Below are 16,251 nucleotides of genomic sequence, written 5' to 3'. Positions count from 1 at the left end.
GCACTAAAATGAACTTTGGCCACCAAATTTAGTATCGTGGTGGCCCGTGGGGCCAGTGCTTAAAAATATTAGCATCTGTCCCTGTACTTTTGAACGGTTTGTCAAAGAAAACTGTCACCTAGTGCTCTGGATACTTGTGATGGGCATTTTTTGCTGTTTGGTGACAGACCAGATTTACTGATTAATCAAGGACATAATCTATACATTATTAATAATGAGCATAATCAGTAGTTGCAGCCCTTTTTTTTCCCATGTTTGCCGAGCCATGGCAACACACAGCAAAGGGCCGGGAGCAGGTGTGAGCTGAACCAACGGCCGCTGCAGTGGACCTACAGCCCCAGCACATGGGGCAAACGCTCCACCAACTGAACTACCAGGCCAGCAGTGCCGTGTTTTTTATAAAAAAGATTTCTTTGTTTCTCAGATACATAAAAGGAATAATGGGCTAAATAACAACCAACACAACCACAAAAAACATTGGCTTTTGGACAAAGTGTTACTTAAAATATTGGTATTGTTCCAGGTATTGCATTCATAATGTTGTCCTCAGGTACTTAAGAACTTATAGTATTTACAAACTTGCTGACAAGAGTTTGCTTATTCATGATGATGTTCTTGGAAACTGAAAACAAAACCCATCTGAATCCTCACCTGGAAAATTTGGCCTTTGTAGACATGAACAGAAAAGTTACGCATTTCATCCTATGTGCTGCTTATGCACAATGTCAACAGTGGAAGGGTCTAATATTAATGGTGCCATGGAGAATAGCTCTTGTGCTTTCTTTAGTTTTCATGATTTTGAAGGTTTTAGAAAACCAATATTAAATTATTGTTTTGTTTTGTTTTTTTTAAACAGAAAAATAGTAAGCAGAATAATAGTAAAATGTAGGTGGGCTATACTTGCATGTGACTAACGAATATATAAATGAATAATCCTGAAACTTAGCTAGAAATGACATAATTAAAAATAGACATGTGAAGCTCCCGCTGTGTCCCTGGGCGTCTGCTCACATCATGAATTTCTGTGCAGTGATTTTTTTGATTCCTCAAGACGTTGTCATCTTGCAGTAACTTGTTAATTTCGCAGCAGGGGATGTTAGTTAATTTTAGCCACTCATCAAGACACCTGTCCAGTTCATAATGGTTCTTTCCATTCCACAATTCAATTTCATGCTGTGCCCTGATATTTCTCATCTTCCTCGCCTGCTCCTGCCTCTATGCCATCTTTTATTGGTTTAATCCTCAGAGTTTTAATGTCTCTGCTCATCTTTTCCCCTGTCACCACAAATGAATGTGTAAAATTTTATCTTGTTCACGTTTTTTTATGAAACAACCAGTATTCATCAAGAGATAAGACGTTCAAAGACATTTAACTTCCCCAGACGTCGTAACCTTGTTTGACTTCAGGCCAGTCAGTGGTTTAGCCCTGCCTGCACACTGTGATGTGGGCTTTTTGTTTAATAGGGAAGTGCACACTGGCTTCAGAGGCTCATTCACATTAGGTTTGAAAGGAGCTTCCAGCACAGCCTCGTGGTCTGCCTGGAATATCAATCCATCCTCCTCGCCTTTGATTCAGCCCCCGCACCTAAACCTGCTCAGAGCGATGAGGATGAGCAGACAGCAGGAAAACACAAAGGCTTAAGGAATGAAGAGTGCACAGTGTCAGTCCAGGTGTGCTGAGCAAAAGCTGTTGACATTGCACAGCAAGTGAGCCGCAGCAGTGCTTTGTTAATGTGAGCATGCTGTATTCTCCTAATTCAGTATGCATATTAATATACAATGAGGTGTAGAAATATTTTACAGTTGTTGACGCAGGTTTATAAAACATCTCCGTTCACAGTCCTTCACTGCACAAATTGCTAATTTGGTTCTGGAAACACAAAAAGCAACCCCAATTCCAGTGGTGGAAAGAGTACTGAAAATCTGTACTCAAGTACAAGTACTATTACATTGCTAAAATATTACTCAATTACAAGTAAAAGTAATAGTGTTAGAAAAATACTTAAGTAAAAGTACAAAGTATTCATCAAAACATCTACTCAGAGTATTAGTTACTTTTAACCGATGATGTCACCATCACCTCTTCAGACTAGGGCTCTAAATTTTGTGTGTTTTGCTTTACTAATAGTTAAAACACTAACAACCAATTAATCAGTAATAATTAATTTGATACAAAACAAGTGTTTTTCCCCTTTCTTGATTGGCTGTTTTTTTTTTTTGTCTTTTTTTTCCTCTCATTTCAAGTTTTTATTTCCTTATTCAGCAAATGTCTCCAGCAGACAAAACAAAGCTAGATGAGGTGCAGTTACTGCCACGACGATTGATTAAATATCCATGAACACTTTTTTTAACTGGTTAAATTCTTAATGAAAAATAAATTAAAGATCAGTCATGAACATACTTTTTTTTGTTTTGTTTTGTTTGTCCATATGTCCTGGTTTTTATTCACTTTTTTGCTACCAAATCTCTTTATTGGCTACAAAAATGTAGATAAAAGGTCTGGATATTCATTCAAATTGTACTCAGTACTCAACTATGATTTTAAAAGAAACTAAGTAGATTACATGGCATAATGAATACTTAAGTACAAGTAAAAGTACAGACTTGAAAATCTACTCAAAAAAGTACAAGTACCCCAAAAAACTACTTAATTACAGTAATTTGAGTATTTGTAATTAATTACTTCCACCCCTGCCCAATTCCAAAATACTGTGATAAAAAAACAAAAACAGAATGGAATGATTTGCAAATCCTTTTTGACCCGTATTCAATTGAGTAAAGACAAGATATGTAATATTCAAACTGATAAATTTTGATTGGGTATTAAAGGGGCGTCCTTGAAAGACTGAGGAGAGTCTGACTGTAGTCAACCTGAAAAATCCAGTCAGTCTATGAGCTGTTAGCTTACAGAAATGGATTACTCACTCACAGTGGGATATTTTTTCACATTGCTGTATTTTCGTCACTTACTCCAGTTGTATTGGTGACATTCACTCTTTTGTTTTTGATACTGGTACATTGTTGAATAAATAGGTTATTTAGATTCTACCATAAACCGTTATTGCCTCTTGGTTTGCTGTCACCTTGGTGTTAACCTCGTGGATCGCACCTTGATTAGAAATGAGCGTTTCTACCTATTCTGTATTCCGGTTGAGCAATTCCAGTGCAGCCCACACAAGGTTGTTATTCTAAACCACACCAGGAAATGGTCATTGAGAGTCAAGGTCAAAAGTATAATTTCCACACCTCGGATGCTTTGTTGCATCCCAGGTGGGGTCTGAATTTTTCTTTTTATCTCTAGAAACAGAAAAGCAAACTGACTTTATAAAACACGGTCCACAGAAATCCCTCCGTGCAACTACTTGTAGGCCTTAATAAATATACAATGCCTGTACAGTTGTCAGTGTTTCACTCTAGATTAGTCTTTGGACGCATACATTAACTCCATATAAAGAATTACCTAAACTCAATACTAGAGTCACAAAATAAGTGGAACAGGCCAAGATCAGCACAGACACTGAATGTGTCTGGCAGGTCGTGTTTGCTCATCTGTTTCTCTGGGATTTATTCACTCTCAGGAATTTTTCTACTCAGGAATCACATCTGTGGGGCCATGTCTTATTTCAGTGTCAATCATCTGACGAGAGTTGAAGCAATCAGTCGATTAGAATAAAACTCATCTCCAAAAACAAAACTGGTATTAAACATGCAAAACTGCGAATCTTGGTGGTGTTACTCTTTTTTTTTAAATCACTATAAACAAAAGATCTTTGGATTTGGAAGCATTGGTCATTTAAAGCAGGGCATTTTAAGGAATAGCTCAGATAGACCAGACCAGTTAGACCAGTTAGACTCCACTTTACCTCACAGAACACAGGAGCTGCAGGGTCTAGATCGGGGCGGCAGTAGACCTGCAGTGTTCTGTGAGGTAAAATGACTGTTTTTGCAAATGGAGTCTGGTTGAGCGAGAGAGTTGAAAAAGGCTGTCAGACAGCAAGTGGTGAAAATACTCTAAACACAGAGTACAATTAAACTGATACAGATTTTTTTTAGATCTGCCTTTTTTAAAGTAGCTAAATAAGTGCTGGTATTCCTGCCGCTTCTCAAAGCTGGGGGCATGTCAGCCGCCATCTAGTGCAGGTAATACACTGAGAATGGATAGGTACCTCACACAGCTCCTTTCAAATAATCCAAACTATTCCTTTAAAGAGGGCTGGGACCAAAGACCAAACAATTAAGAAGAAAATAATCATGAGATTGGAGCTACTACAAGGAACTTTTATGTTTTGTTGATTTTGGAGGCCCCTGTGGACCAAAGTGGTAGTTTTCCACCATTATAATCCATTATCCACCAAAAAACATAATATGAAAGCTGTCTTCTTTTACCTTAATGTACAGCTCACTATAACTTTGTGGGAGAAAATGTAAAACCAGGCTTGTTTCAACTGATTCATCTGAGGTCAATATTTAACATTCTTCTTGAATGAAAGGTGCTTTTGTGGATGTCATAAAGTGGCATTATGCAACTGCTGTGAGCAATATTGGAGTCCTTGGGGTATGTGTGCAGTTTTATTAAGCTCTGTGTTACTTTTATGACATTTAACTTGCATATCTTCATTTTACCATTTCTGATCTATTATTAATTGAGCTAAGATTAAGAGACAACTTGAACTGATGGTAAGGGATTTTTGCGGGTGATAAGAATAAGCCATTGCTATGTAGAAGACAGTCTACATAAGATTGAGGGTGAATGGCATACTTCATGTCATTTTGATGCTATCCCGCTAACACTAAACCAGATATCATTCATCATTGTGTCCTTTGGTAAAATGAGCCCAAACATGAAACACTGCGGAGGAAAATGCTCTGACTTCCATCACCCTGACATTTACTCTCGAGGGGAAATGCATTGCTTCACATGTTAGCGGTTGATTTGTGTCCCAGAGCGTTTCCGTTGTCCCAGCTCTGCCCTGGAGTCTGCAATGAAAGCCTGATCTCTTAATGGGGCTGTGCTGTTCACCTACACCTACATAATCCTACCGTATCAGGCACAACTTTGCGTTTCCTTCCTAAAAAGGTTTACCATGAAAGCAGGGTCGCTGCCCCCTCCCTGCATTATCGCTCCAAGGAACTTCCTTACTGTGGGAGGATGTGTGAGTGGAAGCCTTCTCTCTGCTCATCTCTCCATCCAAGGTTCACTGTGCTCGACGGAGGTGGTGGGTGGGTGTGCTAAGATGGCAAGAGAACTGAAATGGAACTCCCAGATCTTGCCGCCTACATGCCGTTCCCTCATAAAGGCACCAGTTCTTTTTAGTCTGGCTATCTGCCTTCTCCATGTCAGCATGATTGTCAAGCTTTGTGTGATCTGCTGTGACTCATTCATCATTCTGGAGAGCACTGATGTTGCTCTGCTTTCTTTGCAGATACAGCAGAGACGGAAACAATTTTCTGTTGCTTTACATAAATGTATGTAGTGCTCCATGCGGCGCTGATGACTTCACTTACTTCCTTGAAAAACATCTTTTGAGAAATAGCGATGTTTTGCATCAATGTATTTTGTGGAAATGTGAAATGATCCAGTGGTATGAATATAGTATTTTTCTCTAGTAAAGTCAGTGCTCTGCAAATGGAAAGCTGTGGTCCGCAATGCTGTCACCAAACCTTTTCTTGCTTCTATTTGATAAAGAGTGCCGAACAGAGAACAGGATGTCTTTGTTCTGTCCAAAACAGAAGAAAACTTTTCACATTTACATACAGACAAACCTGAGTGGAAACACAGTAAATTTAAGAGAAAATAGTGCTGTGGAAACAGACTTAAAGGAGAAGTCTTTGATATATTTACTGTAATAAATCAGAAAATGACCATAACCGAGATATGTCATCAGAGATTAAGGAAACATTCTAAGTTAAAATACTTGATACTCTGACTACAAAACTACAGCCAGTGCCCCCCTTAACATTTCTATTCTGGTGTGTAACTTCTGTTGTTGTTTACCCATTTCACATTTAATAGAATTAAAATTAATGCCGAATACTGTGCAAAAATTGGTAAGTGACTGTTTATGAGTCATAAGAAATCATCAATGATCTTTTAGAAGGAGCAGATATTTATAACGGTTAAATTGAGCAATATGTTAATGGAGTCTTGCAGGCAGTCACTCAACTCCAACTCCACAGTGTGTATGTTCAGAGCAGTAGGCTTTTGTTTTCAGGATAACAGGTTTAACTTTACATTGATAGACAATTATAAACATCTAATCAACTTACAGTGGAGGACTCATCCTTGCCTGTTAGTCAAATTACAACGTTGTGCTCATCTTACGCTCCTGCACTCTTCCTGCCTGAGCTTCTAGTCTGGAGTGGAAAAAAGTGTGGCATCGAAGTCACAGGTAGCGTTATTGAACATTTTTCAGTGGTACCCAGCCCTAATCTCAACTTCCAGATAATTACCAGCTAATATACACACAAGTCATCGCAAGTTATATCTTCACAGCAATATTGAACAGTTTTGTCACACATTGCACACACCAATATCTTTCTTCATTCATTTCTAAATATGGATAAATGTCCTCCTTTGCAGCAATATCATCTGATGTATTATACAGCAATGTCTCCTCACTTCAGATAGATTTTTTGAGAAAGTCTAAATCTGTTATTTTAGATGTCTATTCACTGAGCAGCTGAGAAAATGCACAGGTCAGAGGCATCTTTCACAGGACAAATTTGTCTCTTACAAGCCTGCAGTGCTGCTGTTTATGAAATTGTTTACCCGCCTTACATTAAGAACAAATGTAGTTATGTTATATTACACGCTTTCTTGTATTTGTGATTGAGGTTATAATTTGGTTAGTGTCCAGGCAGCACCAGGACAGATGACAACGATCTGTCATCTCCTGCATAGTGAATGTGTCTTGGCTCTGATGATTGTTGACAGACTCCATATCTGCTGAATACTTTGCTATCTCCTTGTCAGCAGGCACTCACGATGTCCGTGCCTGCTGATTGAAATAGCAGAGCTGGACAGTCAGTGGAGAGATGCAGGCCTTGTTAATTAAAGTTTAATCATTTCAATTTATTGTCTCATTCAGCTAGGAGGCAACTAACAGCATGTTATAAAAGGCCACTCTCAGCACAATAGTGTTGTTCCACCTTTCAGTACCTTCCCGTATGGCTGAAATGCATCGCGTCCTGCTTGGGGCCATCTTGATGGCTTGAATGTGATATCTGATATCCACTGCAGTGCACTAATGCATTCGCTTTCTGGTTTATTGATCAAGGCCATTTCCTGTCTGCCTAAATATAATATTTACCCTCTGCATGAACATACAGAAAAGCAAAGGTTACTTGTGAAGTTTCCACGGAAAAGATGGCAAAAATATCTCCTCTCACTTAACAGCAAAAGATAATGACGAAGCCCTTGTGAGTGTCGGTGACTCATCATCCTTTTCTGCACATTATTCCACAGCATGTGAATACCTTTTTGGATTTATCATTTTACAGTTTTTATCCTATTTCTATTTAAGATGTTTATAAAAATTATTTTCAGCCTACATTTATTGACTTCACTAGAGCTGCAGTCAAGTGCATAAAATCTTGGTCAATTGAATTCTACCTACTCTTCAACCAATTGACCGATGGGTTAAAAAAAAAAAAAAAAGGATCTCATGTTATGATTAATCAAATCAGCCACAGTGTATCAAGTGTACTCTACCTCTTAGCCTCAATGGGAGCTAATCAAAGTTTCACAACTTTGCCAAGCAAATGAATTCCTGCAGTTTGACAGTTTCTACCAAGTAGAATAGAGTTACGTACAGCAGCAACACAAACACACACACACACACACACACACACACACATCACATAGCAGAACCAGTCGGCTTCTGTACAACACCACAGCTAAAGCGGCTCATGCTACAGTCTAAACTTCCACAAAAAAAAACAACATGAATAAACAATATCCAGCCGACTCCTGTCACTATTTACTTGGCTTCAAATAAGGCTTAACAGTCACACAGCTTCTCTTGATTGCCCCTCAGTATTACAGCATTAGTCCATCATTGCCTCAGCCTGTGGCAGTAGCCACATTAGCAACATTCTAGCACCAAATTCAACAGGATAATCTACAAAATAAACACTAAAACAACCTAAAACATGACAAAACTTACAACTGATGTGACGACAGGTGGTGTTTATCCATCACTGAGCTTAAAGCATTACCGGCAGGCGCTCATTGAGAAAGCTGTCAGGCGGAGTAAAATCCACACACAGGTTGTCATCAAAATAAACTTTTTATCCTCTCAGGTCTTCTGTCCTATGAGGCTGGGGGCAATTTGTGCTGCTTTTTAGACATCACTTAGTCATCATCAAGTAAATGTTCAGTAAATAGCCTGTCACTCATAAATAAAATACATCCATCCCCCAACCATAAAGAATTAAAAAGCCCCTCTCTCCTTATTAAAGTAACACCAGTGATCAATGAGACTTTGGTTGGACAAGAGCAGAACAACCAACCCATCAACCAACTGACCACAAGGTGTCAGGTCTACATTTCATAACCTGTAAAAACATTTGGATTATTTCCAGAATGCTTCCACTGACATGAAAAAATTGTATCAAATAGAAATATTCAAAATATTATAAAAATTGCAATGTGGCCAAGTGCAATATCCAAAAGCTGCAAGGTTTTGAAAAATGGAAAATGAGTGACAAAACAGCATTATAAGATGCAGTGTTGTGCTGCATAGATGACCTGGCCTACAAATTTTGTTCTACAGATATAGTAAAATGTGTTTGTTTGGTGCAGACCCCAACCCACTAAATATGAACAGTATCTTTATTTTTGCAATACTTATACTGACCAGTTCTTCGTTAGAGTCCTAGTTCTTATTTTGCAATTGATAATCGATCATTGTTCTGCAGTCTGTTACTGTCTACCCTTTAAAAAGCTTACAGATTCTTCTCTGCATAGTTACATGCGATCATATATTAGATTTGGCATTTGGTATTACATTACAGCTGAACATTTTCAGAGGCATATGATACGTTTTTAGATTGATTTTCTACCTTCCAAGAGACAGAAGCAGCAGATTTTTCTTTATGCCAGTGCAGTATGGAAATAAACTCTGTTCTGATTGATCATCCATCACAAAGAACACGACATCACATTAAACTTTATGCAAAGTTTTAGTTTTGTGAAAATTATATGGTTGAATTACCATGCATTTGAAGTTTCATCTCTTAAGACATTGATTTGAAGGTCTTGCATTTCAGTTCCCTGCATTTTCAAATATCACTTAAGATGTAGCACTCAGCTAACCTTGGGTGGCACCATCATATTGTCTCCTTGTCTAAGCACACAAAAGTCTCATATTCTTCACATTTATACTTACTGCATACAATTCTTGACATTGTACAATTTCTTTTCTGCTTTGTGTTTGGAATGTAACTGCGGCACTTTTATGAGCTTACCTGCTTCTGATTTTCAGCCTTACCTTCTGTAATATTGATGGTTAGTTTTATACAGTTGATGGAGCTGTATGCTTCCATTTTCCGTTGTAAAAAAGACAGTACAAGATAACACAGAACATAAGAAACCTGCAGAAGATACCAAATGACCCCAAAGCACATTATTATCCAGGTGCCATGTGAAGATGAAGCGTGATGTGAAAGGGACAACTGCAAAAACACCCGGTGCAGTCTTGCGATCATAAAATTAGACAAAAAAAAGAAACTGTTTAAATTTGTGGCCTACATAACTTTGGTAGAAGCACAAAAAAAGCAAGGAAAAAGGACCAAATCAACTAAATCTGAGCAAGTCAACGTAAGCAGGCGGGCAAAATGCTCCACTTCTGTAACGCTGCTGGTGGGACATGCAGCCATGCAGAGGAAGGACAAAACAATGGCGCATATGTGCCATGCCCAGTGGAATCTGCAATTTAGGAGCAGTTTGCAGCCACTGTTCAGCACCTGGGTGACCAAACCAGACAGCTTGTTCCAGAGGTACTAACAGGAGAACCCAGAGCAAACCTATGCAGACATGGAGTGAACATGTAAACTCGAGCTCTCAACCTTCTTGCTGTGAAACAAAAGTGCAAACAGGGACCTGGTAAAAATGTTAATCCCCAACTATGTCCCCCTGCTAACTAATATCCTTCCATGTCTGTTGTAAAAACCCATCGTAGACAGAGGAAGAGAGGGCTTACTTGAAAGATGGCTCAAAAAGGGACAGCACTCTTTTGGACCAGTGTGCAGGATTAAGTGGCATTTAGCTGTGACCTTGCAGATCACAAACACATTGTGTCACTCTCCCCTTCCAAGCCTGTAGGAGAACATACGGTGGCAGTGAAAGTCCCACAAAACATGAAAGGCCGTATCTAGAGTAGGGCTTTGAAGATTACCGCAATACTGCGGTCATGTGATGCCGACCACAGGGTTTAGTTCATTCCCGTCACCTCAAACATCAACAGAACAGTGCCGTCACGCACAAGTCAGGAACACAGTCCCTGATTTGTCAACAGGCTCAACTCAATGTATCTTGGGCAGCTAACAACATGCTCACTCATGCTACACTACACTTACGACAGTGTACATCATTCAAGTAAAAGAAACAAACTTAAATATTAAGGCAGTCGCACAAACCACCATCCCGGGGGAAAAATTACCGGCTTGTCATTTATCACAGTAAAAATCCATACCATCACATCCCTAATCTAGAGGGTGTTGGTCGATATAAACGATTCATTCTAAGGTAACAGAAGCACAATAATTCTTATTTTCAGGTGATTATAATGAAAACATATATAATTCTGCCTGTTAACCCCTGCTAATCTTATGCACCAGACCTTTAAATTGGTATAAATAAAGTACAGTCAGCCTTTTTCTAGTGCCTCTAATAATCCTTGCTGTAGTTGCCGTGGCTGTTGATGTGCTTCATGATGTAGAAAATGTGCTTTTATTGTACAGTAGCTCTGCCACGTCTCCTGGGCTTCCCTCATCTAATGTGGTGCCGTAGGTTCCTTTTCTCCGCAACAGCTGTGGTGCTTGAGGTTGGTGTTAAGGGAGGAGATGAAATCCACCCTTCCCACTCATCAGGAACTTAATGATTTGATACTATTCTTGTCCTCAACCTGGGCTGCCAAGCTATAGATATTGATCTCTGAGTCATGCATTATCAATTAAAGAGATTATTGCTTAGTTTCAGGGCTAGAAGGATGAAAACAAATTTTCTGACTTTGTGCTTGTAGCCTCAGTGGGGTTTTTCAAGTATACCCTCCAGTTATGTGGAGACTCAATACTTTACTCACTCTTCGAGGCTTAGGTAATGTTGGGAGACTCAAAAAGCTACAGCTGACTTTATAAATCAATGTCATTTCGTGTGTTCCCTGTTCAAGCTTTCAGCCACCCGTCTTGTCATTTATCAGTTTTGCTTGACTGAAACTGTGTCCTCCTTTTCTCTATTTTTCAGCTACTGGAAGGCAGCTTCACGTCTCAGGTCAGCCACGAAGTCGACGGGCTTATCTTCCAGCCATGCGGGGTAAGCCTCCATCTGTGTATGACAATCTGTCATTTCTCAAAGCCGCAGCCCTGTTGCCACAGGTTGATTGTCAGGCATTGCTTTTTCTTCCACCGAGCTCTTACATAAGAGTCGGACAGCTTGTCACAACCACCCGCCGTTTGTCACTCTATATATCAGTCTCACCCTGTGTTATTGTAAAGGAAACCACACTCCTACATGATTTCACATAAACAGAGGCCTCCCTGTAAGAGGCTGCACAGTAAAACAGACACATGGCAGTTTGTGTTACGGCAGAAATGGCCTTGGAGAGACTAGAGGACTAATTTACTTGGTTTTAGAGCAGCAGAAAATCACTTTTATCTGTGACACTAATACTGCTTCTCTTCTGGTCTCCTGTGATGGACTCAGGGGTCTCTGTTCCACTGTGTAATATATGAAATATCTTTTCAGACGTAACATTAGAGCAGGAATGAGAGAGACAGGTATTTTGAGATAATGGGGGAAAAAAAGCTGCAGATAGCTGTAGTACCTGCTGACGCTAATGCTGCTTAAGAAAAATATCAGTGCCCTGATCCTGAATGAGTTTTTGCATATTATTCTCAGGTCTGGCACATTCTATTCATTTTCAGGAACTGTACCTCAATCTGTATGTAAATTCTGTGGTAATCTGCCTCTCTGTACTCAAATTATTTTTCTTTGTGTCTTTAAAATCTGGTGGAAATATGGTGAATCATGTCTTTCATAGATTAATGTACATCATCTACATATTGAGGCCATTACAGGAGGTCATGTTATTAATTAAACCCTCAAGCAATTCTAAAATAATAATTATAATAATAGAGTAAATTTTCAGACTAGTTATCAAAACCAGAGACTAAAAACAGCTTTACAAAGAAAATAGAAAAAGCACAATCATATACACAACAAGAGAAAAATATAACCCCAACAGTGTATTTTCCAGTGTCCAGTTATGGACAGTTCTTAGATTTCAAGTTATAAACATGCCTGAGCAGTACTGCACTCTAATTAAATATAATTTGAACATATTTCGTCCAAGCTTATGGTTTAAAGTTCTCCACCATGAAGAGAATATTTCAAATTCAGAATTTCATAATAGCATGAAGAGCAGCAGGATGTTTTTGGCAGGATTGAATCCAGCAGATTGGCACAAAATTAACTTTTTTAGCGCATCTGCAACTGGTTGGGAAAAGTATTTTACCAGCCATACAACTGCATCATGCAGTATTTGACTAAAAATAACGAATAACTTCAATAACACCTTGTGTCATTCAGATGCCACATTTTAAAAAAATGCTCATCTCTACCTGGTGCTTTGTTAGTGGGGTTTTTTTCCCTCCATTTGTCTGATCGGGCACGTGGGTCAGAAATCTACTTACAGTCAAATTGTTTTATTTACTAGTGGTTATCAAATGACAACAAAGACTTGTCAATTCTTAATATATGGATGGAATATCTACAAAATGGCTGAGAACAGCGTTGTGTGAAAAATGACTTAATTTGATTATCAAAATAGTTTACTAGTTTAATTCTTTTTTTACCACTTGCCTGGCTGGGCAAGTGAGTTGCTAGATGCAGTAGCCTGACGTGGCATTTTACTTGCCCTGGGCAGGCAGATAGTTCTTATTGTTGAGCCCTGTCTCTGTGAGTTGTCTCTTCATCCTTTTCGTCGTCTTAATGTTTTCTTTTTGGTGGCGTAACACCGGGAATGTGTTACCACATCTCTAATAACACGTAATACAGTTGTTTCTTAAGCCAAAACGCAGACGGACATTGTGTAGAAAGCACCAAATAGTAATAAGCTTCTTTGATTGTATTGATGGTGTCGGTGGGTCTGAGGTCGCTGAGTGCAGAGTATGTTGTGCGGGAGGTCAGGGAGGTAGGAGGCGGTCACGTTGTGGAGGGCTTTGTAGGTGATGAGAAGAATTCTGAACGGGATTATTTGTTGAATGAGGAGCCACTGCAGGTCTTGAAGGACTGGGGTGATGTGATCTCTGAGGATGTGGACGGGGAGACGGCAGCTGAGTTTTTGATGCGCTGTAGTTTGTGGAGGATTTTGGTGGATGTCTAATACTGAATGCTGTGGCAGTAGTTGAGTCGTGACGTGCGTGAGCATTTCAGTGTTTAATTTGCATTGATGTGATTGGCGGATGAGAGGTGGTGCAAATTTTAACAAGAGATCCACTCAAAAACGACACTCTAAATTTGAGCCCTTACTGCCCAATGAATGGAGCCTGTCTAGACACAGAGACAGCTCCTTGTAAGTCATCCTTCCCCTGATGGTGTTGCTCTCAAGTTAGTCCTCGCAAATTTGTCTCACATTGTCCAGAAATATGCCAAAAGAAGCCTTCCTACATGGCGAAAAGATGCAAAACAACTTAATGAATGTTCTGTTCTACATATAAGCTTTTGACAGGAAAGAATATATTTGTATGAAAGCCCTTTGTAATCACCAACATTTTAATTAATAACTTTAATTTAATTACACGTTCTCTCTCAGTAATTTTAATGGATTACAATTATGTTTATTTTGCAATTTAGTTATGTAATACTGTAAAATTTAACTCCTCACTCCCCAGAACTGGCTGTAAGTGTTTTCATGTAGGGCTGTGACAGTCAGGACTTTTTCAAATGGTGGTGACAAAGCAACATATTAGCACAGGATGACGGTTTAGGCAGTGACTGCCTTAATAATGTCTTAAGCTTTGAAGCTTTCTATTTTAATAACACTGACCGCCTACATGTAAAAGCCCAACTGTGGACAAGAGTTGAAAATAAGCAATAGCTATTAACTCTCTGTGCAACACAGTGTCATACTTTGTATTGGATTTATGTTAAATTGCGTCGTCCCTCTCAAATAAAAATCAAATAATTACGTTTTATCGGACTTCATTGACACACACTGTTAAAAGTGTAGCATAACTACACTGCAGTGTAAAAGTGAGCAGCAGACTTGCACCTTTTTTACAACGATGGCCCAGTGAGATCGTATCCCGTTCAGAAGCTTTGTAATCCAACCATGAACTTCAGCATCTGTTCTGGAGATGTGGTAAAATAAATATGTAATGATAAATCCAACACAGAATGTCTTCTGTAGTTATTTATCCATTTTTCTATCACTTGTTGTTGTTAACATGTTGCTAGCCATCCACTGGCAATCCCAAGATGCCTTGGATTTAGTTTGCCAATGCTTTTTTTGACTGACTTGTGTGTGACAGAGTAGATCCATAGACATGTTTTAATAGATGAATGCACTGATCTCATTATGTGGTGGACCACTCAAAATAAAATTTGCAGTGATGATGGTAATGAGCTCATTGAGCTTAGGCTTCACATGGCTGCGGTAATGTGGTTATTGTCACAGCCCTATTGTAATCATCAACATTTTGATTAGTAACTGTAATTTGATGACATATTTTCTTTAATTGTAATCAATTACAGATGCATTTATTTTGTAATTTAATTATGTAACACTGTTACATGTAACTAGTTAATCCCCCAAACACTGGCAGTATGTCTCTTTTCTCCATATGTAACAGATTAAATGCAGAGTGGTTTCTTTGGTTATTCTGCTTTAGTCTCTGTGTTTCTCCCTCTTGTTGCTGAGCATTTTGCAATTTTTGCTCCTCTCTGTGATTTGTGAAGTAATTATCATACAGTGTATAACCGTGGCTATAGCCACCAGGTAGCAATGGTTCTCAGGAGAGCTGGCAATGAAATTTGGAGGAGGCAGGCTCACACAGCTGCACTCTGTCTCCACCACAGCATGAGCAGTGGTGATCTGCATCTACCAGCAAATGTCTCTCCGAGGCTGGCTAATTGATGCATCACTGTCCTGGTCAATATCACAACATAAATGTCTTATTTTTGCAGGTGCTTGAAATGCCTGCCGCACTGTGCTGTTTCTTGCTGATGAATATTTCCCCTCTCTGTTTTTCGTATATTTGGTTTTTGCTTGTTTATGAAAAAGTGCTTGTGCATTTGCCTAGGGGGCATGCTAATTAGACTTAGTTTTCTTATTTCCACAGCACACAATTTATTAAACTGTAGGGGAAATTATATTGCACAGTATATTTGCAGAAGAAAAATTAATTACACAAAAATAGCATATGATCATTGGTGTCTGTTATAGCTGCAGATTATGCAAGAAATGCTTTGGAGAATATTTTTAGGAGATTGTATTGAATTTCTAAATTGTACACAATCCTGAGCAGAAAATGGTTTTGGATTTAGAGAACTAGGGTTGCTGCTTTTTTATGCAGGCAGCCATTGATCTCAGGTCATCTTGTCCTCTGTGGCCTCAGTGATTTGATGGATCATGAGCAACAGAGAAAGGTACTGAAAGCACTGTGGCCCTCTGGATGTGAGGACGTATGTGGCATTTATCGACCAGGCCAAGGAAATTGCAACAACATCATCCGCATCTCAGTCATGGATTAGGACTACACTGTTAACTGGGGTCTGTGATTTGTTTTGGCAGGTGCTTTTTACCGTTTTCAAAAGATTTCTTTTCAGCAAGCAGGAATAGAATCAACCGGGGGTGTGAAAATGTCCTGTCAATAAGAAAACTGATTGCATAGACAGGTCGTCATTCACGCAAGTCGTTTCTTTTTTTGGTGGTTACCTTTTTTTCACCTCCCTTATGTAATTCTCGCCTTTGAATTGGATGGAAGTCCTTTCACAGCACTGCAAGGCTGTGTTTGATCTACAGTTCATTT

At 39.1% G+C, this 16,251-nt stretch overlaps 1 protein-coding gene across 1 annotated transcript in view; it reads left to right on the top strand.

The window, feature by feature from the left end:
* The window catches only part of rngtt (RNA guanylyltransferase and 5'-phosphatase), a 125,974-nt gene that overhangs the window by 70,475 nt on the left and 39,248 nt on the right, over positions 1–16,251 (top strand). Inside the window, exon 12 of the mRNA XM_084737479.1 lies at positions 11,465–11,533. Within this exon, the coding sequence (XP_084593605.1) occupies positions 11,465–11,533 (69 nt within the window). The remainder of the gene's footprint in view (positions 1–11,464; positions 11,534–16,251) is intronic.

Source organism: Lutjanus erythropterus, chromosome 15 (assembly GCF_056507025.1).
Source record: "Lutjanus erythropterus isolate fLutEry1 chromosome 15, fLutEry1.hap2, whole genome shotgun sequence".
NCBI classification, from domain to species: domain Eukaryota; kingdom Metazoa; phylum Chordata; class Actinopteri; order Lutjaniformes; family Lutjanidae; genus Lutjanus; species Lutjanus erythropterus.
The sequence above is the reverse complement of the archived record's forward strand: the minus strand, read 5'-3'. Positions and strand labels throughout refer to the sequence as shown.